The following is a 22,447-nucleotide window of genomic DNA, read 5'->3' as shown; positions in this document are numbered from 1 at the left end:
CGGACGCTGCCGCAGCGGGTGGGCGTGTGCCGGCTTGCCCGCTGCGGACTACCGGGTGCAGACCTGGACCCCTACGCGTCTCCTCCCACCAGGCCGCTCATTTGATCTGCGGGTGGCTTTTAGGCAGTGGGAAACTTGAGTTTCACCTGCAATATGCCCCTTCACACCGCCCACCAACCCTTTTTTGCAGACTCTGCATGTTAGAGGGCTAATGACGGATATTTGGAGACTGCGTGCCTCCCCCCCCAAGCTGGGCGTGGGGGGGTGGGGGGTAGGTAGTCATAAACACCAGGGATGCCCTCTCAAGACCCCTGTCAACTACCCAAACCTCCAGGACAAATCTTCGCTATCTGTATACCAGTTAAGCCTTAGAAACACTCCCTCTTTCCATGCTGCAGGCACACCACTACACCGGTCTTCAAAACTGGAGTCCCTGGTAGGCTTCAGTGCCATCAGAGACGCTTGAGGTTGTGTGCAGAATGTTAAATGTCTGCGGGGAGAACCCTGCTGTTTTCTTCTGCTTTGTCGTCCTCGTCAAGATAGTTGAACGGTTCTGATGTCTGCTTTTGCTATTGCAGAACTGTGAACAAGGCACACAACTTTCTGGAGAATTCTCTGCTACTCTGCCTAATGGTGACCCCCATGGTATTTACCTCCTGAGGTCATGCAAAACAGCATTATCCTCAACCCTGGGCAACAGGAGGACAGCCCTAGGCTCCTAGCTTTAGAGGACCTCATGCTGGCCCAATAGGGAACACACCTTTCAGTTTTAAATGGCTCTGGGGACCTAGGGGTCTGGAATGTCCTCTTCAGGATGTCTGAGTTGAGCTCTTCTCCAATCTGCCCTCCGAAATAAGGAGTGTGTTCATAGACCCAAAAAGTGGCCTACAGGTAGCAGTGTGGATAAGCTTGATGCACAAGTGGGTGGTTCCAGTGTGTATAGTAGAGTCTCTGTTGGTGCAGGACCATCCACAGAAGCAACACTAGGGAATAGTCTGAAAAATTCCATTTTGGACCCGAGGTTCTAGATCATCAAGGAAAAGCAGTCAAAGGCAGAGGATGGATTACTTGCTGTCCTGATTTTTTGTTGTCTTTGGTGTTGTTTTGTTTCTTGTTTTAGTTTTGGGTTTTTGTTGTTTGGAGTTTTGTTGTTGTTGTTTCGTTTGTTTGTTTTGAGACAGAATTTCTCTGTGTAGCCCTGTAGACCTGTGTTGTAGACCAGGCTGGCCTCTGACTCAAAGACCAACCTGCCTCTGCCTCCTGAGTATTGGAAATAAAGGTGTACACCACCACACCTGACTGATTATCCTGATTTAGAACCTACATTTAGACTTGTAGGCCTTTTGCACTTGTAATTCTGTAAGGAGTACGTTTTTCCGCCCTCGCCTGGTCTTGTCCTGCCGCCGCGCCGCCAGCCCCAAATAATACACAAAGACTCTGTATTTGATATTATGCTGTTGGCCAGGTGCTAGTTTATTATCGGCTAGCTCTGTCTTAATTATTAACCCATTTCTATGCATTTCCACGTGGTTTCACCTACTGGGGAGTGGGGCAGGCGCCTGGTCTCCCCATGCTGACCCCTCCTTACTACTTCCTCTTTCCTCCTTGTCTCCTACTCCCTCCTATCTTCCTTTCCTATTGGCCAACAGTGCTTAGTGTTTCCCATGTCCTCATTTTGCCAGGCTGGGTGTCCTGCTAGTGTTCAGAGAACAGTCAGGTGTGTGGCATGTGTAGAAACCAAACAGCAGGGAGGCACTGATCCTGGATTTACTTGTGATTTTGTAGGTGACCTTGGCCCACACACACACTCCTTCTCCGGCATCTCCCATCATAACTCTCCACAGGCTTTGCCAACATTAGAAGTGGAGCTGGATGGGAAGACTTGGAGACATAAAACATATGTTAACATGTTTGGCAGAGAGCTTGGCACACAGTAAACATACAACATGCCCAACTTCACAAAAGCCTGGGGCCCCAGAGGTAAAGCCATGTCCAGGAGAGGCTTGACCTTTGCTTACCCCAGGAGGTCCTTCCACTATGCACACAAGGCCAGGCATCCACGATGCCCATGTTATTTTTACAACAGGGTCATGTTTCTCAGAGCAGCAGGCTGAGGTGAGAGGAGGTGAACCAAAGGGAAAGAAAGTGACCCCTACCGGAAAACGGAGGGAAGGAGGAAGGGGGGAGGGGGGACAGAATTCCAGTGATATCTTTAGACCCTGGTGGCAGAAGAAGGTGACTAGTCCCCTGAGTGCCCCCCATCCCCTGATCTCTTAGTGTTCTCTGGATTCTTTAGCTGAGAGGGCCCCTGCCATGCCTTGCCCCCACACATGAAGACATGGGCCAGAGAAGGAGTGTGTGTGGGCCAAGGTCACCTACAAAATCACAAGTACATCCAGGATCAGTGCCTCCCTGCTGTTTGGTTTCTACACATGCCAACCCCTGACTGTTCTCTGAACACTAGCAGGACACCCAGCCTGGCAAAATGAGGACATGGGAAACACTAAGCAATGGTGGGCTAAGATGGTTTCACATCTACAAAACACTTCCCTGAGACACCTCAGAAAGGCAGTGCAGTAACAGAGCTAAGAGTTTCCTCTTGAGAAGGCCAAGGAGCAGGGCGCAGAAGGTCCTTTCCTTCTCCCTGCCCTTTAAAAACTCCTAAGAAGGCTCACCAGATCCACTCCTCTTTCCTGTCACAAGCCCCTAGCCCTGGGAGAGCAAATGAAATGTACTGCTCCATTCAGGGAGGCGGGTACTTGGAGACACAGCCCTAGAGGTGTCCCCTGGCCATCCTGATTCCTGGGAAAGGGTGACATGCACAAGTCTGGGTGGCTTGGCTCAAAATCCCTTGAAGTCTGCAGAACATTGAGATGGATTGGGCCAGAGCCCAAACAGCTGTCAGAGAATCATCCATTTCTCAAGCTGGCAGAGACAGCTGGGCTTAAGTGGAAGGAGGTACTTCCTTGGGAATTCAGGTAGGTTAGCCCCCAAATCCTATCAGACTAGACAACTAACTCAGCAGAAAGCCTATTTCCCTAAGCCTCTTGAGGGACTAGAATAGAGTTAAGGAGGAGAGGGGGCCCTATTTCTGGAACAGGGGAGCATCTAAGGGAGTCACCAAAAGAGGGGGCCAGATCATAGTAACAGGCCTCAGGGTGGTTCTGACTCCAGAAGATGCTCGCTTGTTCAGCCTTCTACAGGTGACCCTGGCCACTGGATGGAAGACCCCCTTCTCAGTCAGTTCCTAGCCAGTGGGTCAGGACCCTGCGCATGAAGAGCGAACCCAGGCATAGGATGAGGTCTCCAAGTCTATCTTGAGAGACTTTCTTCCAAAATTGCAGAAGCCTGGCAGGGTACTCGTTCCCCTCAATCTTCCCTATTGCCCTTGTTTACTGCCTACTGCTTCTCCTGCCTCCTCCCCCAGAAGCCTTTGCACACTCTTCTCCTCTCAGGACACTGCAGGTAACAGCGGGCACTTAAGGCACTGTCTGTGGGTTCTGCAGAGAGCTGGCCCTATACCTTCACCTTATGACTCCCTTCAGGCCTTGGATTCCTCCCAAGAGCTGCCTCTGCATCTTGCCTACCCTGGTCTCCCTCCACTTGTAAACAGGGCCCCAACTCAGTGCACCTACAAGCACCAGACTCTCTACCATTTGGATGGGGGCTTGGACTGATGCTGTCTGAACCAATGCTCTGGAGCCTCTTCCAAGAGTATCTCAGACTATGCTCAGCCCCTCCCCACTCACCCCTCCCTTGGCTCAGAGTAGCTGCCTTATTCTGCCACTCTCAGCATCCACAGAAGTTTGGCAGGTGCTGAGAGAGTTAACAAGACAGCATGCACCAAACCAGCCTGCAGGCACGTGGCTGAGCTGAACAGTCCAGCAAAGGATGCCGCATGGCCACCTCAGTTCAGGGCTCCAGGGGCATCAGTGAGTTGGTAGAAGGCTAAACTCACTCCAAGCTCCCCTCTGGAAGAGAATTCTCCCTTTCTTCTCACACACCTCCACTTCCTAGGGGCTCAGGGCATAGGCAGGTAAGCAGCCCCCCCCCCCTTTTCCTTGCTTTCTGCCAGGCTCTGTCCAAACACCCTTTCAGGCAAAGGGGGATGGGGAGCCCCAGACAGATGAGCAGATGAGCTCATTGGAAGGAGGAGGGCAGAGGGAAGAGGGACCAAACCATCCTGAGAAGTCTCTGCTGGCCGGACAGTCCCAAGTTGGAGAGGGGTGTGTGCCCACTTCTAGAAGCAGCTCAGAAATAGGTGAGTCCGGTGTATCTCTTTCTTGGGAACTACACTGGGTGGGAACTGAAGCCCCTGAGCAGAATCTTAGCCACCCTAACCAACACCCCAGAGCTGTATTTAACTCTCTTCCTGGGTCACAAAGTATCCTGCTCTCTTTTCAGTGGCCATGGGGACATCTGGAGGTTTGGGGAAGGTTTATTACACATTGCAGCTGCTGTCCATCAGGAGACTGACAGATTAACTAAGTGGCCACACATGATCCAGAAACCAGGACCCCGTCCTGCCCCTCAAATAGGCACCAAATGCAAAAATACAAAACTGTGTAGAGTGCCAGGGAGGACTCACTAAATATTCCAATCCTGTTCTCTCCACAAACATTTAATAGGGTAGGGGGTCAGCTAGGACAGGGATATGGCAGGGGAGGAGGAGAGAGGACCGTGCAGAGAGGAGGGGAAAGGGAAGTGGAACAGAAATGCGGGAGTGAGGGAAATCTTCCCTGGGTGGAAGTTAGAGTGTGACTGGCCAGGAGTAGGGACTGAGAGAGCTCCGGGTCTGGAAGGCAGGGAAGTTCACAGGGGCGTGAGAGGCCCAGAGGGGGAAAGGTGGCCAGCAGAGGCCGCCACTGTACACACAAAGCCGGGGAGCGAGAGCACCAGATCCGAACCGGACATCAGAAGCCTCTGGGAGAGCTGTGCCTCTGCTCTATGTCACCCGTGATGGAGTTGGCACAACTGACCCTCCCTCCATCTGCCCCTAAGCCTTTGAACTGTGGAAAGCCACTCCACAGTCCTTATGATGTAAAGTGATGGCTTTGGTTTCACATGGCCCTCGCTTTTAAATTAGCTCTTTGGTTTCCTAGCCACATCGTCTTGTTTGTACATCCCCACCTACTACAGCAGAACTTGGTTTCCTCATGTGCAGACATAAGAAAGGAATGAGAATTTGGGGTGTGTGTTTATGCTTAGCTTGACCAACACAGAACACTTCGCTCAGTGCAGGACCAGCAGCTACTTAATAAATAGTGGCCATTCCTATAGGTCTAGCCCACTGTCATTCAAGCCCATTCAGGTGGAACATTAAAACTACCCCTTGTCTTAACAATAGGGCCAGCTGCAGTGGAGAGTGACAGCAGAAAGGATGTGGCAAGCTGGCAAAGCTGGAGAGGTAAGAAGGAAAGACAACACCCCCCCCCCCCCCAGGGAAGGGGTAAGGATCTTTTATGTCTGGTCTTATCTGTGAAGACAGGGAAATCCATAGCCCTGGCTGGCAGGCCAAGGAAAGCCAAGTTAGACTTGGCTCAATCTTCGGAAAGACAGGAGCACCTGGCTTCACATTTCTCACTGTCTTCCAGCCCATTTTCTCAACTTATCTGGGGTTTGCCAACACTCCCAACCCCTCCCCACTTCTAAATCATGTAAAGAAGATGTCAGTAAGGGAGCCTGAGTAGGGCTGGTGAGATTGCTCCATGAGTGCCTGTGGCCAAGCCTGACACTCCTAGTTCAATCCCCAGGACCCATGTAATGGAAGGAGAACGTTGGTTCCTGCAAATTGTCCTCTGACCCCCCCCACACACAGAAATGTACAATAAATAAATAAATGTAAAAAGTGGGGGCCATGTCTAAATAGCAAAGGTTAATCCTGCTTCTATCATATGAGTCCTAAAACAAGGGCTGTGAGGGCCATTGTCAGTAGTCTTAAAGGCTATCTGAAGGTAGATCAGATACTTGGAATACTTGAAACTTCTTAACAACACCTCCAAGCTATGCTTGAATACCTTCCATGATGGAGATCTCATTACCTCGGGAAATGCATCAACTCATCGCCTGCATGGCTGACCTCCATTGGATCAATAGCCCCCTCTGCCAGCCAGTCCTAGTGTTTCGCCTTGGGTGGAATGAGACCAGTCTGGCCCGTGTGACCACAGCCTGCCCCTCTGTGTTTGCCAACAGCTGGGATGCACACTTCCCTTAAGCATACCCTCTTCCTCTGCCCTTGTGCCCATGTAGAGGTGGGGGAACCACTCAGACTATTGGGATAAAGAGCGTATAGACACAATTAAGAAGCAGAGGCAGTTGGGGTTGGGATAAAGGTGGCTTTGCCCCTTTCCATAGAATCCCAAGTAGCCAACCTCAGTGTCCAGGATCTGTTTGGCCCCCTTCCCCATAGCACCCCCTGGACTTTCAAGGTTGTTGTTGCTAGAGAAAAGGGAAAACTGCATCACCAGGCCACCGACTCCCCGCTTCCTATTTATCTACTCTCTGTTCTCCCTTTCCTACTCCCAGCCTCTCTCCCCAATCTTAGTCTGGGGCCTTTTTGGTCCTATGGAAGAAAGGGGTCCTTGGCTGATTCCTCTGTATGCCATGCTGGAATTGAAAAAGTGGATCCCAGCTGGGCAACCTGCTCCTGGGTCCCTGGAACTCTCATCCACTGGCCGGAGCCTCTCTTGAGAAGTAGCTGGCACCTTGGATATGAGACATAACTGGAACCTGGGGTGATTCAGGATGAGACTCTGTGGGAGGGAGGAAAGTCACCAAGGCACTCTGGAGGAGTTCCTGTAGGGATCCCAGCAGGCCACAGGGACCTTCTGGGTGTCACCTACAGAGGTGACAATGGTGAAGGAGACCTAACTGGAGCCTGTCCAGCTGTCATACATCTACGTGTCCAGTGTGCACCCCACCAAGCCCTGCCCTACTTTCCTCTCGCCTAAGTGTATGGATACCACCCTTCCCTGGCTGGGAGAGCCATAGCCTAAAAAAATCAGGCATACAAACCAACACAAGGCAAGCCAGGCTAGTGAGTGTGAAAACAGGAGTCAGAAGTAGAACTAAAGAAAAGTGGATATCAGGTCAGCTTGGGAAAGAAAGACCTGGGTTCTACTCTTGCCTCTGCCATTAGCCAACCCTGTGACTTCCCCTCTCTGGTCTTCAACTTTGAAAATTGAGCCTTGAAGGAGGTATGAGCCCCTTCTATACTGACACAAGTCACTATTCTGGACAGGGCAGAAGCTGGGCTGTCATGGGCTGCTGTGTTGAGCTGGTCCAGCACTAGATGGAAGCCATAGCAGGGGAAGAATGCAGTTTTTGACCCCACTACAAGACCGTCTCTGTTCTTGATTCAACATGGTGCCTTAAGTAGATTCTGTCCTCAGTTTCCCCTTTAGGACATTGAAGAGATTTGGCTGTAGATTTTTCAAGGGCCTCCCATCTCCAAGGATCGTAAACATCTACTTGCTTGTTCCATTCCTATGGTCCAGACTCCTGTACCACAGTGACTTCCTCTGTGAGGTGTGGTCCTCTCAGCTGGCTGAGGAATTAAAAAAGCCAGTGACCTGACCAATCAGAGTAGGAGGTAGGATGAGGGGAAGTCTTCCCCCCCCCCAAAGCAATTTGATCTGCAATCAAAACTATCCTATCCAAGATCAAGCAGGTCAAAGACATCAAACTAGGATAAATGCCTGAATCCCCACCTCCTAGAAATCAGGCCCAGTCCAGACTTTCCAAATGTTATTATTAGAAAGAAAAAAGGGGGTGGGGAGAATGATGGTGACATGACTGGGCGACAGGGGCCTGGGTCTTCCCTGAAGAAACCAGATAGACTCCCTAGTGTCTCTTCTACTCAGCCTAGTGCCTCAGTTTCTCTTTCTGTTGAGTATGAAGACACCCTCTCTGACCTTCTGCCCTCAGACAAGGCTCCAGGGAATAGGCACCCTCCTTCCCCAAGGTCTTCTGATTCTGCTAACGCTAGCCACACACCATCCTTGCTTAACACCAAGCTCCCTTCCTAGTGCCTCACCCAGGCCACATCTGGGTCATCACAATCATTAGGGCTACTAGTCCGAGCTCTTCCTGGAATATTCCTGACCACTAACCGCAAGAAGGGTCTCTGAATCGTCAGAGAACAGGCAGAAATGATAGAGAAAAATGACCTAATACAGATTTCCCTTGACATTCAGAAAGTTTAAGCTCCTAGACAAAATGATGACCTTTATCTTGAATATTGTTTATACATTTAGTGTGTGTGTGTTTACATGCAGTGTGTTTAATATGCAGGAATTGGTTCTTTCCTATCATTGGGGTCCCAGGGAGGTAACTCAGGTAGGTGTTGGGCTTTCCTGGAAAGGCACGTTTAGCCACTGAGCTATGTAAATAGGATACAGTGATACAAATGCAGACAGAGGCCGCCAGACTTCCCAGCAGCCACCCTCCCCACTGAAGCTGCACCCACCTGTCTCAGGGTGCTTACTGTGGAGGACAGAGTCCTCCAGGGTCTGGAAGGACAAGCAGATGAAAAACAAGAGTGGAACAAATAGGCTTCATTTTTCCTTTCAGGATGCATGGTGTCCTGGCCAAGGAGCACCAGAATTTCCCATCAGGCCTCCCGCAAAGCCTTCCCCTGCCCATCTGTACCCTGGAAAACAGACACCACAACAGAGAGATGTTCAGGGGAGACAGTGTGTTTATTGCAGCCAACAGACCCAAGCAACCAGACAAACTGCTAAAGAAACTCAGCCTGCCCCCAGCAGTCAGACCCCAGAAGACCATTTATTTAAGCTTCTCTCCCCTCCCATCCACTCCATCCAACCACCAAACAGCGTGTGGAACCTAGGCATGCATAAGCGTTTGCTATGCAGCTGGGTTCTCCCAAAAAAAAAAAAGCATGAAGAACATGCCATAAAGAACCTTTGGTGAATCTACTCGGGAACACTGAGATGTGATTATACCCCTTTTGGGGTGGGCATAGTGAGATGTTTTATATATGCATATATAATATATCTATATCTATATAGAAAGGCTATGTACAATCGCATCAGCAAGCTTCAATAAAGGAAGACATCAGCAAGAGGCACAGCAAGGCCGTCTATCCTTAAGACATATAGGAAGAAAGTTTTCTTGATTTGTCACCCGTTCCAACTGCACCAAGCCATTCGTTCCTATGACCTGGGACTAACTTCTTTGGACCTAGCCAGGATTTCCACCTGTCTGCCTCCTGCAAATATTTAGCAGCACAACTTTCCCAAGGAGACTCGCAGGCCAACACAGACCCAATCAGCTGTTCCTTTTTATAAACTGGGAATAACTGATGGTGAGTACATTGCTGGAGGGGCAGAGAGCCATTTCCAAAGCCAGTTCCAAGGCACCTCAAGGCATTTTCAGTCCTGAAAAATTGTGCTTTGTTCTCATAAGCTAAATCCCCTGGGTTAACCAGCCCGTCTTTCTTTGCAGTGGCCCTTAATTAGGAGGGAGAGGCAGATGGGACGTGTGGCAGGGGTTCTGGGAGGGCGGGAGAGGCAAGACAAGTTGAAAGCACAGTGATGGGGGGCATGCAGGCAGAAGTGGAGCCCAGAGCTCCCACTGCAGCAAGACAGGGGTTTGCTGGCCTAAGCCAGGAAGCAAGATTGAACAATGGCTCCTGTAGAAACATCTCACCATTTCCCACCTCGCCTCACAGAAGCCTGGTTTGCTCCTGACCTCGCAGCCCAAAGCCCCTGGAAGAGACTCTAAAGCAGCTCCAGAAGAAAGTGAATGCCAGGGCAAGTTCCTGGGGCAGAAACGACTCCTGACCCAGCCTGTGGGGTCCAGAGGTGGGCATTGCTCTTCCTGGACCCCACTCTGTCAGGGACAGAAAAGAAAAAGACTCCAAGAGACCCCAGCTTCTTAGAATAACCCTCAAAGAATCTCACAAGTAGCCCAACTAAATGTTAGGAGACTTGGTGTGAGCAAAGTCCTGTCGGTGCACGCTGAGAGAAGAGGGTGCGTGCGAAGTGACAAGAGCTGACTACTCCAAGCCACAGACGTCAATACCACCACCTTTTTGGTTTCAGCTGGTTTGAGGCGTCCACCACTCACGTCTCCACTCCTAGCTGGCTGGCTCGGAGGATAGGCAGTGTCCACCTGCTCCAGGCATCCTGGTGGCTTAGCCCACTCCCGTTGGCAGTGTGTTGATTGGCAGTTAGGTACTGAGCCAAAGAGTTTAGAACTTCCAGAAGGGTTCGATTCACCTTGCCGGGTGTTCTCTGGCTGGCTACCCATCCCCTACTCCATGCCCAGCCTACCTGACCTCTGCCCCAGCCCCAGTGGTGCCTTCCCCTCGTCCCTCGCACTCTCACTGTCCCACGCCCCAGATCCAAGAGCCACTTCCTTCTCCCCCTACTCTTTCGTGGAAGCAGCCTCGACAAAGGTGGAAGTAGATGCACCAAGAAAAATTAATCTTGCTCCTACAGTGCAGATCTAGCAGTCCCTGGCTCTATTATGGCTTTAAATGCACCCCTGGCACCCAGCACAGTGCCTGGCATTGAGCAGACGCTCAATAAATGGTTGTTGAAGTGAATTAAGCAGAACCTCCCATCTTCTAGTTGGCTATCTCATAAGCAGAGGCAAGGATTGGTCCCTGAGACTTTCATGGTCCTATCTCCACCACACTCATCCCCTACCCTGGACTGCTAACTCCCTGAGCTTGTAGGGACTGAGTTCCTGGGAGGGAAGCAGGGCTAGATGACCCCACCACACACACACACACACACACACACACACACACACACACACCTTCTAAACTTGAGGCTGTCCCATCAGGAAGCTCTGTTTATTCTAACTGGGGACCAAGGAGCCAGAATTGGGCAGACCTCCAGCTTGGATCAGTCACTGCTGTCTTCCTAGCTGTAGGAGGCTCTGGGCTTGTTCTCCTCTGAGCCCCTCCCAACACCGTGCTCTCCGTTAGCAGTTTCTACCCTGCCTTTCTCCCCGGCTCTAGACTTAAATAAGTTCCTTATGATGATAGTAAAGCGGCAGTGAAAGTTGACTTTCTCCCCTACAAAGGGAGTGAGTTCTGGGGCAGGGTTCAGGCTCTACCCGCGTCCTCTCTCATTTCCCTCCTGCCTTCTCTTCCTTGCTGACAGTCAGACAGACACCCTGCCAAGGGCAACTAGAAACCCCCCAGCTGATGCCCGGAAGCCCTGCAGGAAGTTGCCCTCTACACCCACCCCACCCCCAACACGCACAGAGTTCTGAGCCTTGGCAGCTACTGGTTAAGACCAAGGTGATCATTTTGTTAGAGAAGGCAGCTAAATGCATTTGCGGTGGCACAGGTCTCCTGCTGGGGGTCCCTAGGGCGGGGTATGGCCCTGCTTGATGCTCCCTTTTCAGCGCTCCTGCCAGCATCCCCAAGACAGCAGTAGTCAACAGTGAGCTAGAGCCTCCCCAGGGTCAGTTAATGATAAAAAGGAGGCCAGAACAGAGTTCTCTGGGCCAAGGCTTGTGTCCAGGAATGCCTCAGCCCTAGCTTTCCTTGAGTGCCCTTGAAATGCCCGGTCATCCCTTTAAAAAATTGCCCCCACAGATGGTAGGACCCTACCTTCATTCCCAGCCTGATGGCTGTTCTGTGCTGGGAGTAGCCAGAGGGACACAGCAAAGCCACCATGAGTCTTTCCCATGGGGCCTCTGGTCAGCACAGGACACCCCACACACAACCCCCCCACACACACTGCTATCCCCCCACAGTTTAAACCACCACCAGACCAAACCCAGACAAGATGGGCAGCCAGCCTCTTCCTCTACTGCCTTCCCTCCCCCATCGGTCTTTGGGACCATGCACATGGTCTTTCTTCCACAGATACTGACATGCCAGAGCCCTTCTCTGCTCTTCCCAGGGCTCGCACATGTCAGATACCAAGGCAGTTTTCAGGTGGAAGGGAGGGAGGTCACCCTTGGTATGGGGAGTGGGGTGAGGAATGGGAAGTGAGGCCCCAGGTGGACCCTGGGGTTCTATTAGGGAGAAGCACACCGAGAGAGAGCAGGCAGGGTCACACTGTACAGGGCAGAGAGTGAAAGGAGACAGGGCACAGGGAGGGGCTTCTGGGCGGGTGGCCAGCTACTTGGCACCGTCTTCCAAGTTGCCCTCACCGTCCGTCTTGCCCTCCTCCTCGGTCTTCAGGTCATCTGTGCTCAGCTTCTGCTCCTTTTTCCTCCTCACACACTTAACCACCATCAGCACCAAGATGACTACAGCCAGGAAGCCCCCCACTGAGGCACCCACGATGACCGCCACGGTGGAGTCCCGCTCTGGGGGCACTGAGGAAAAGGAAACAGAATCATGGAGCTGGGAGGAACATGCCCTGTCTCCCCTGCTCCCCAAAATGTGAGGGGACCTGATCTAACTCAAAACAACCTAGACCATTGGCCTCTAAGCATCCCTCCCTCCAAGCCCCTCCACCCCCAGAACGGATATTTAAGATCCTGGACTTTGAGATCAGACCCAAGTTTGATTGTAGGAGTTAGGAATTGTATGATCTTAAGAAATGTATGCTCATGAACCCCAGTTTCCTCATCCATACAATGGGTATAATAGCTCCTCTCTCCTTGGGTTCTGTGGATGAAAAGAGCTAATGCCTATGAACACTTCTGTTATTACTCAGGGTTATGATCAGGATTGACTTGTTCCCTCAGGACCAGAGGGAAGGCATGGATGCCTCCCAGCAGCACAAGCACCTGAAAATGAGATGGAGCCCCAGGCTCCGTGAAGAGCCTTGAGCTAAGCTGAGGAGAAGGGTCAGTATCTCTTTCACACCCTCACCTTCCAGAAGGACCTGCAGGTAGATCTTGCCATGGCCACGGTGGCGGTCCGGTGGGTTGGTGACATAGCAGTTGTAGATGCCTTCATCTTCCAGCTGCACATTTTTTAGCGTCACTGACACGTCATACTTACTTGGGTTCCCCGAGAACTCTACGCGGTCTCCGAACCGCTCCAGCTTCAGGTTAATGATCTTCATTCGGAACTGAAGGAACTGGTGTGGGAAGATAGCATGGAATGCTGGGTAAGCAAGGGGGTGTGAGGGTCATGGGGACACACCCGCTTCCCACTCGTCTTTTTTAACCTGGGAAGAAAGGGGGTCAGCCTCAAAAGGGCCATCCAGTTGTGGTGACATCATGGTCTCTGGGTGAGACAGCCTACCCAGAGTCTTCTGGGGCCCTGGTCCAGTGTAGACATAGGGATAGGGATGGTGGGCTCCATGCTTTGAGGCTCTGACTTCCCTCCACTCCTCCTCCACTGGGACTTACCATCTCCTCCGAGCAATTGCTACATTCCTGGTAAGTCCAGTTTAGAGAGAACTGCTTGTGGTTCACGGTGTAGCAGGAGTTGAAGGTACAGGGCAGGCGGGTGTCGGACCCATTGAGGACACTGAGAGTGGTGGGAACTGTGACTTCCATGCTCCGCCCTGGGGGCACTGTGGCAGAAAAAACACAATCTGATGAGGATGCTGAGTGACAGGTGTGGGGGGGCTGGGGGCTGCAACTCTTCTATAGCCAGTGGGGAGTAGATGGAAAGAGGCAGAGCAGAGTTAGGGCTGCTGTTAGGAAGGCAAAGCACGTGAGGGACACCAGATGTGGTTCGTAGGAGGAGAGGGGACAGAACAGGTGCGGGAGAGCCATCAAATGGTCTACCAGGCCACGGACAGCCAAATGGCCTTAGCCTTTTCTAGGGTCACTGTGGGCAGACACCCTACTTGTCTCTACCTATCCTAATGCCATTTCCCTGCTGAGCAAAAGGCTTCACTTGGCTTGCCTCGGTTTCCCCTTGTTCTCCAGACACTTCTGATCATCTTTGCTGTGCCTAAACCCTGCAAAGGAAGCATCAGTGTCCCTGTGGGGCAGACCTCCCTCTTGCCTAGCCCAGCACAGGCCTCTCACCATCCCCAGGGTCTCACAGACAAGAAAAGGGTAGAGGAGGGCAGGAAGGGGGTGTCCCATGAGATAAGGTGTCATTCCAAGGACCTGCTGATTGACCTAGGGGATAATCCCTCCTTTGGGAAATGTCAGCCTGGAAATATCATGGCAAAAAAAAAAAAAAAAAAAAAAAAGGTTCAGGTTGGCAGGTGGCAGGGTGGAAACAGAAATGTCTTTGAAGTCCTGTATGAGGCACTAGACTCAGATCAGGGCCTGGGTGCTGCAACCTGAAACATGCCACTGGGGTACCATAAGCAAAGCAGAGCTTAAGGGAGACAGGGGAGCTGTCCAGGGCCCAGCATTACAGAGACAGGCATTTCCAAGGTGTAGCAACACCTCCTCAGGTGGACTCAGGCTGCCTCAGATTAGAGCTGACCTTAATTCCAGGATCCTATGCCATCCTAAAAAATGAATTTAGTATTAACAGGGCAGGGTGCATGGCAGTGACATTCAGCATCAGTCACTCATTAATTTTCATTTTTTATTTTGTGATTTTTCTGGTTTTGTTTTGTTTTTGTTTGTTTGTTTCAGGTTTGTTGTTAGTGTATTGTTTTGTTTTTTTGCAGGGTTTGGGACAGAGGTGTGGCTGGCAGGCCTCCTTTTATAACCGAGGCTGTCCTGGAACTAACTTCTGACTTGCCCACCTGCAGTTCCTGAGTGCTTGGATTCGAGGGGTGCAGGCACCCGACCCAATTTATTCACTGCTGGAGATTGAATACAAGACTTCAGGCATGGTAGGCAAGCCCTTTACCAACTGAGTCACATTCCCAGCCCTTTCTCATTCATCCTACTAAATATATGCAAATTATCTGCTGTGTGCCAGGTGTTTAGTCTCAGGTCCTGGGAGGTGCTAGTATGAGGCAGAGTCACTGCATTGTGGGACTTGTATTCTGGCAAGGGAGCAAATAGCAACAACAGCAGTAAAAAGAATGTGGATGTCTGGAGCATTACACCACGTGGACTGTAAGGATTAAAGTATGGCAGAGGGGGGTTGTTCTATTCAGAGTGGCCAGGGAACAGGGCCCTGAGAGAATGGCACTCAGAAGTATCTAACTCAAGAGAAGGGATGAGCCACTTAGGAATATCAAGGGCCACATTTCCTTGGCTGGGATGACCTTCACACATCTGAGAAAGAACAAGACAGGGCATGGTAAAACCTGAGGTCAGAGTTGGGCAAGGACCAGGCCAAGGGGCTAGAACACAGGAGTCAGAATGATTCTGGGGAGTTTAAGGGGAGGGTGTGGTCAACAGAGATGCCAGCTAGCTGAAAATTACTGTTACAGATATGGACAAAAACATGTGCCCCCCACCCCATACACACATACACACCTTGATTCCACTTGGATTCCATCCCAGCTCTGGCCTCAGTCAACCGTAAGAAGCCTAGGCAGACTCCTTCACCTCCCCAGGCCTTCTCCTCCTCCTCCAGAAAACCTAGCTCATCACACTGTCGCTGGTGGTTACATGACTAAAATAAGTACTAGGTGTTCAGCAAATGGCTCCTGCTATTAACCTCATTCTCCTTAAGTTCTGCTTTGGGGACAGAAAGGGGACAGAGCGTGTGCAGAGTTTCAGGGGGTGTCTCTAGACCTGAGGAGACTGACCCCCTTCGACTTCCCCCCAAATCTCACTAAGGAGCAAGGCTGCAGGGATCCTGGTCTCAAACTGTCACACAGCTGCTGGCCCCACCCCCGGAAGCAGAAGCACTGCAGCCTGCAAGCCTCACTGCTAAGCCCACCCTTCCACTCAGTCCATCCCACAAAGCTCAGAACTTAAGGACAGGAGGTTCTCCAGACTGCTGGCCCGGAAGGTCCCTCCAAAGCCTGGGTAGAGGCACACCTATGGTCCTCACCTGCAGGGCCAATGACTCTTAAGCGAGCACCAGAATGCTCACGGGGACCAGTAACTGGGGGAGCTGATGCGGCCCCTCCTGGGAGGGGCAGAGCCCAGCTCCTGGCTCTTGCACCTTCATATTGAGTCTAAAAGTACCTGAGCCAGTGCCAGGCAAGGAGGAGGTGTGCAGAAAATATTAACACCGCCCCCACGCTGCAGAGGCTGAGAAATCTGAGGAAAAGAACTGATGAAGGTTTGTCCTGAGTTTACCTCCGGTGCTAGGCATCCCAACCTCTCCAGCCCCTCACATGAAAGGGCTTCCACCTTCCACGGGCCACCCCCACCAAATGCTCTGAAACTAACTGGCTCTGCAAAGTCCACCCTCTCCACCCTGTTCTACCCCAGCAGTTGAACTTGAATGTCTGATTGACATCTCCCTTCATCAGCTCCTCTAGAAGGAGCCAGCATGCTGCTATATCAGGTGGCAAAGTTGTCCCAAGTCAGAGGAGTTTTTTTTTTTTTTTTTTTTTTTTTTTCAGGCTGGGACCAGGAGATCTGGAAAGGTGCAATGCGGGTTCTCACTGCATGTGCCCTGCTAGAGGCGCCAGATGGAATTCGTGTGCCCTCTAGTGGCCGTAGAGGTCAACTGTCAAGTCCCACCAGCAGAGAAGTAAGCTGGGAAGGGGCCCCAAACTAAAGGAAGACAGACCTAGGGGAACCTCCAGGGTTGTAGATCAAGTGCTATCCTTTTACTGTGAGGAAAGAGGGGCTTGGAGACACTCTGAGAACAGGGACAAGCTGAAGCCAGGAAAATGGCTCTCACCTGCTGGTCCAAGAATCAGCCCAAGACCTCACGAAAATCTCAGGGGATCCAGGCTGTGAGGTCAGTTCAGGGACGAATTGGTCAAGGTCAGAGCTGAGCAGAGCCTGGTGCTTCTGGAAAGTAGATGGGTCCAGGCCCACCGACAGGCCTTCCATCGTAACCACTCACAGCGCTGCCTCCATCTCGGCATTCTATAGCTACCTTGCTGAGTGCGTGCAACCAGCAAGCATTATCTATCACCCATCACTTTCAGAAGAAATGGAGCACAAAGAAACCCAGTGGCTAGCCCAAGTTCACAGCCAGGATGTGATAAAACTAGAACCTGAGTCCACACTGCCTGGTTCCAGACAGGGCTGAGGTAAGGAGTAGCCTGGGTGGGGACATTATTGTCATTCCAAGGTGTCCTAAGGGATACATGGTAGCTCCAGGCAGGATCCTGGCAGGAAGGGTTCTGTGAAGGAACTCCACAGTGGGAATCCATGACTCTCCTAAGTCCTGTTTGGGGCCCAGATCTGAGGTTTAGGTCTTATGATTCCCGTCCTGCAAAAAGGAAGTGATGAGAAGTGTAAGGGTTTGACAACCCAGGACTTGACCCAACTGGGTCATTCAGGCCCTGGCCATCAACAGTCTCTCCCTGGGCCACCCTGCAGAGACCCCAAAACTGGGCTCATCTGCCAAACACTGTCTTTCCTAAAGACTGGAAGTAAATTCCCTTTACTCCTCCTTCTAGCCCTAAAGCAGTCTATAAGTTTGTTTTATTCTTGAGAAAAAGAAAAAAGGGGGGAGGAGAAGAAAGAGGAGGAAGAGAAACTGCCCAGAGTCAAGTGTGACATCTAACCCCATCACCCTTCCTGCCTTTGCACTCAGACCCTCCTGCCCAGGCAGCCAGCACCAAGCTGCACTCATGTTCCCGACCTCCAATACTCCCATGGCTTCCTGAGGCTTTTAGGGCTGATTTCTGGCAACTGGGTGTGGCTCCCAGATGGCCCCAGCTGCACACCACAGCCTGATCCTGCCAGATCCCATCTGTCCGTGTGATTCCTGTGACTCGGGCACTGAGTTTCCTCTTCCTTCCCCTCCACCAGACTCTTGTTAAGTTTTTGCTTTAGGTTGGGAAGTTTTTTTTGTCCCTGTCCCTGGAGCTCTTCCACATAAACCCCATTCATAAGACACAGCTTAGGTGACACCTTCCGTGGTGTCAGGTTCTCTCCCCAGCCAGGTTCCTATTTCCTCCAGTGACTTGGGCTGTGTGGTGGAGCAGTCAAGACTGGGGACTCTAGAGATCCTGATACGATGTGAGACAAGAGCCTTAACCTCCCCATGCTGCAGTGTCCTCATCTGTGATGCAGGGAACGGACACTGAATACCGAGGCTATTGTGACAATTAAGTGACATGCTCTATGTGCAAAGCTGACACACAGCTGTTAGTGAAAGGTGACTTCTAGCCTTATCGTTATACTTGACATTCTTACAGCACAGACAATGCTTAGTTGCTATTATGTACCTGTGTCTCTCAAGATGCCCTTGGGAACTCCTTATCCAGAGAGGCAGATAGCACTATTAGGTGCCCAATTAAATTGGGGCTGCAGGTGGGGAAGAGGCAATCTCTTCCACATCTAGGTCTCACCTTTAGCTGTAAATATTTGTGCTCAGACTGAGTGAGGACCACTCTTCACTCTCTGTGCTCCCTCTAATATAATCTTTGATGACCAGGCCAATGGCTGAAGAAGGGACAGTCTTGAGAAACACAGTGGAACTTCTATCACATGAATAGCTTTTTGCCACCTTTACAGTTATCCCCACATGTCCCACCTCTGATACACTGCCCCTCCTAACATCCGTGGCATCCCTCCATCTCGGTGATCGAAGCTACCATAGCCACCCAAGTTCCATTGCCTAGAGTATGGACTGGCAGAGGCATGCCTCCCCACTGGTCTCTATCCACTCCTCCCCACTGCTCCTTACAGCCTTGATGCGAAGACCCCTTCATCCATGGCACCATCTCCCTCAAGCCCCGGTTGGCTGGTCCTGTTGCCACAGCCCCTGGCCTTGTTGACTTAGCTATGGCTGTCGTAGATGGCCTCCATCTGCCTTGAGGCTGTGGCTAACTCCTGAGATGAGACTCTGGAGTCCAGATCTGGCTTTTGGGGGTTGGGAGGTGGGTACAGGCCACTCACCCACCTCTTTAACCTGCACTTGAGATTCTTCCATCAACTAATGCTAACAGAGCAGTACTGTTTCCTGGACGCTGGGGGTAGTAGAACTCAGTGTTAGAGAGACCGGGCCAAGTCAGTCATGTGGGAGTTCAAATCTCCAGCTTCCTGATGCCAGTCACATGTCCTGACTGGATGAGTTACTTCTCCATGCCTCTGTTTCCACCCTGGGACATGAATAGCATCATAGTGTCTACCTCGGGTAAATGCTGTGAGGGCTAAACAAGATATGCCATGTTAGGGTTGCAAGTTTACCAAGCAAGAGACTGTCTCCAGTCACTCATAGAAGAGTGACACCCACTCAGGGTGGGTAGCATCTTGCCCATGGTTATGAAGCAAAGAACCAGGATAGTTTTAAACTTAGGTCCAATTTCACAAGGAAGATATTAGAGCCTTATCCTGCAGGCTATCAGAGAGAGAGAAAGAGAGAGAGGGGTTTGTGATGGGGAATATTCCCACCTACCATCCTTGAACTTGACCCTTAGGCTCTGCTGAGGAGGTTTTAAGGACAAGAATACACCTGTCTATAAAGCAGGTTTAGAGCCCAGCATGGTGGCACTTGTCTGTAATCCCAGCATTCAGAGAAGGAGACAGAGGCAGGAGAATCACAGAAAGTTCGAGACCAGCCAGGGCTACATAGTAGGTCCTTATTTCATGGGAGGGGGTGTGGTAGGCTTACAAATCCTAGCCCACCGCCTGCCTCTGGGTGTTCAAATATGAAATAGACTGTAGGGCCATAGGCAGGGTGGCCCGCAAGGCTCAGATGCACTGTTCTGAGACTGGTTTTAGAGGGCCACACCTTGTTCATCCATAGGTTCCATCTATATTTTTCTCCTTCTTTTCTGGATCTTGGAAACCCAACCTCTCCTCCATCCCATCTGGTCCACACCAGGGGTGCCTGTTCCATCAGCAGCTTCTCTGGTATCCCCGCCCCCCCACCCCAGAGCCCATCCTCAAGCCTCATCCCCAATTCCTCCCACATTCACCCAACAAACTGGTGGGACAGACTCCACTTCCTGCCCCCAACTCTCTCCTAACCCTTTAAATGCACCGGATTCCAGGGAACAGGGTTCACAAAAGAGACTCTTAAAATAAGCCAGCAACTCCTATGAGCTCTCATCAGAAGCATCTGAAAAGTGAAAATTATACTAATAATATAATAATAGTAATAATAAAGTGAAAAGAAAAATCCTTGAAGAGACTGCAGAGCAGCCTAGCTCTGCCCCACCCCCGCATAGGTCCACTTCAGGGAAATCCAAAGGGGAAAAAAAAAAAAAAACACCTCTTGGTTGTTTTAACCATTTCCATCCCCAAGCAACACTCATCCCCTAGTCAACATTTCTGTGACCAAGTAGCCCAGCATCCTGCATCCCAGCGAAGTCCCAGATCCCCAGCACACCTCTTCCCAAGGGCACAGAGGGAAGCGCTCACAGTCTCCCTTCCCTCCTGCCCCCGGCCCCCTCCTCCTACAGTTGTAGCTGCAGTTCTGACCCTTCGGAGCATGCAGATGTGGTTCTAACTTACCCAAAGTGAAAAACAGACTGAGCCCCGTGAGACTGAAGGCAGGGCGAGGTAGCCAGGCATCCCTGTGCATTTTCAGAGACTGTGATGTTAGGCGGGTGGGCTATGGGAGAGGGTGATTGAGGGACCAAGGACCACAAGGGAGGAATGGTTAGATGCTAAGAAAGAAAATGCACGGATGTACTTCAAAGACATATACAACATTAAGGAAGCTTTATTTCCATCTCTCTAATATGGCCGACTTGTATGTGGCTGCTAAATAGAGAGGGGGGTGGTGTGTAAGGGAAAGGGAGAAAAAGGGGAATGGAGTAAATATTGTGGTTGGTGGATTTCAAAAAGCAGGTGGGAGGGCATAAAAGAGATTCCTGGAAGAAACTAAGTTACCAGCAAAGTTTACCCTCTAAATTCAGAACTAAATTAAATCTTGTCTTTCTGCTGCACTTGAAGTGATTTTTTTTTTTTTTTTTTTTTTTTAGATTTTGAGATTTGTTAGACAAATCCAGGTGAGGTGGCACATGCCTGTAATCCTAGCAATAGGGAAGCAGAGACAGGGTAGCCATGAGTTCGAAGCTAGCCTAAGTGGCAAAGCAAGCCCCTTTCAAGAGGAGGGAGGGAGGGAATAGTAAAATGGAAAAAAGAAAGAGCCATCCTTTTATTTCAAAGGGCTGTAAGGAAGTCATTTTTATCATTTTAAAAATCCCCAAGGCCAGTGAGATGGTTCAGTGAATGTGCAGCCACCGCCAAGCCTGATGACCTGACTTCCTGAGTTTGGTCTGCAGGAGTTCACCCGGTGGAAGGAGACCTGCAAGTTGTCCTCCGACATCAACACACCTGCAGTGGCACCTGTGTGTCACGTGCTCCTCCTCCACACACATAGATGATAGATAGAAAGATAGATAGATAGATGATAGATAGATAGATAGACAGGCAGACAGATAGATGACAGATAGATAGATAGATAGATAGATAGATAGATAGATAGATAGATGATAGATAGATAGATAGACAGGCAGACAGACAGATAGATGACAGATAGATAGATAGATAGATGATAGATAGATAGATAGATGATAGATAGACAGACAAGACAGACAGACAGACAGATGATAGATAGATAGACAGGCAGACAGACAGATAGATGACAGATAGATAGATGATAGATAGATGACAAATAGATAGACAGACAAACAGACAGACAGATAGATGATAAATAGATGGCAGATAGATGATAGATAGATAGATGATAGATAGATAGATAGACAGGCAGACAGATAGATGACAGATAGATAGATGATAGATGACAGATAGATAGATAGGTGACAGATAGATAGACAGACAGACAGATAGATGATAGATAGATAGATAGATAGATAGATAGATAGATAGATGCACCCTTCCCCCAAGAGTTGTTCTGTGTTGCTTTGTCAGGGCTCAGGGAAGTGGGCAGGATGCTCTCAGGAAGTATGATTTCCTCCTTGCCCTACCATTTAATCAGAGAAGGCTGGCGCACGAACACCTAAGAGATTTTTAAAAGGGAATAGAATGGCAAACTTTGAGGGACCCTGACTCAAACAAATCGGTGGGAAAGGGATTATTTTTATTAGATGGGAAAGGGATAAATATAAACTGGGCATTGAGTACATCAACAAATAACTTCTAATGTTGTCAGGTGTCATAAAAGTCATGGTTTTCCAGGTGGAGAGGTGGTGGTGCACGCCTTTAATCCCAGGACTTGGGAGGCAGAGGCAGGCAGATCTCTGAGTTCGAGGCCAGCCCGGTCTACATAATGAATTCCAGGACAGCCAAAGCCACACAGAGAAACTGTGCCTCAAACCCCACTCCACCCTAACCCCCAACATAGTGGTTTTGTGTATCTAATAATGGTTTTGTGTATCTAACACCCTCACCTGTTAGAGAGAGTTACAGGGAAATGAGACAATGGCACAATATTCCATGAAAAACACAAAAGAGAGAACTGGCCCTCACCCGTGGGGGATGACGCTGAGGGTCCCAGATGTTTGGTGGTGTCTGGGGTACAGGTCTCTTGGCTTTGGTGTATGTTTGAAACTTGTTATTTCAAAGGAAGGAAAAATACAGG

At 50.4% G+C, this 22,447-nt stretch overlaps 1 protein-coding gene across 1 annotated transcript; it reads right to left on the bottom strand.

Moving 5' to 3' along the window:
* Positions 1–12,052: 12,052 nt before the first annotated feature.
* On the bottom strand, positions 12,053–20,627 carry Scn2b (sodium voltage-gated channel beta subunit 2). Its single transcript, XM_051197306.1, has 4 exons — positions 20,353–20,627; positions 13,294–13,460; positions 12,809–13,019; positions 12,053–12,306 (listed from the first exon to the last, which is right to left on the bottom strand). Exons 1-4 carry the CDS (start codon positions 20,420–20,422, stop codon positions 12,107–12,109), a joined length of 648 nt encoding a protein of 215 aa, XP_051053263.1. The 5' UTR covers positions 20,423–20,627; the 3' UTR covers positions 12,053–12,106.
* Positions 20,628–22,447: the final 1,820 nt, after the last annotated feature.

Source organism: Phodopus roborovskii, unplaced genomic scaffold, assembly GCF_943737965.1.
Source record: "Phodopus roborovskii unplaced genomic scaffold, PHOROB, whole genome shotgun sequence".
Lineage (NCBI taxonomy): Eukaryota > Metazoa > Chordata > Mammalia > Rodentia > Cricetidae > Phodopus > Phodopus roborovskii.
Note: the sequence above shows the minus strand (reverse complement) of the source record. Positions and strands in the feature narration are given on the sequence as shown.

What these genes read in the sequence shown, in the direction of transcription:
- Scn2b (XM_051197306.1), bottom strand. Translation starts at nt 20,422, where the DNA reads ATGCACAGGGATGCCTGGCTACCTCGCCCTGCCTTCAGTCTCACGGGG. An exon ending in CAGTCTGTTTTTCACTTTGG is followed by an intron (nt 13,461 to 20,352) that starts GTAAGTTAGAAC and finishes TTTCTGCCACAG; the next exon opens with TGCCCCCAGGGCGGAGCATG. An exon ending in CCTGCAGGTCCTTCTGGAAG is followed by an intron (nt 12,307 to 12,808) that starts GTGAGGGTGTGA and finishes CCTTTTCCTCAG; the next exon opens with TGCCCCCAGAGCGGGACTCC.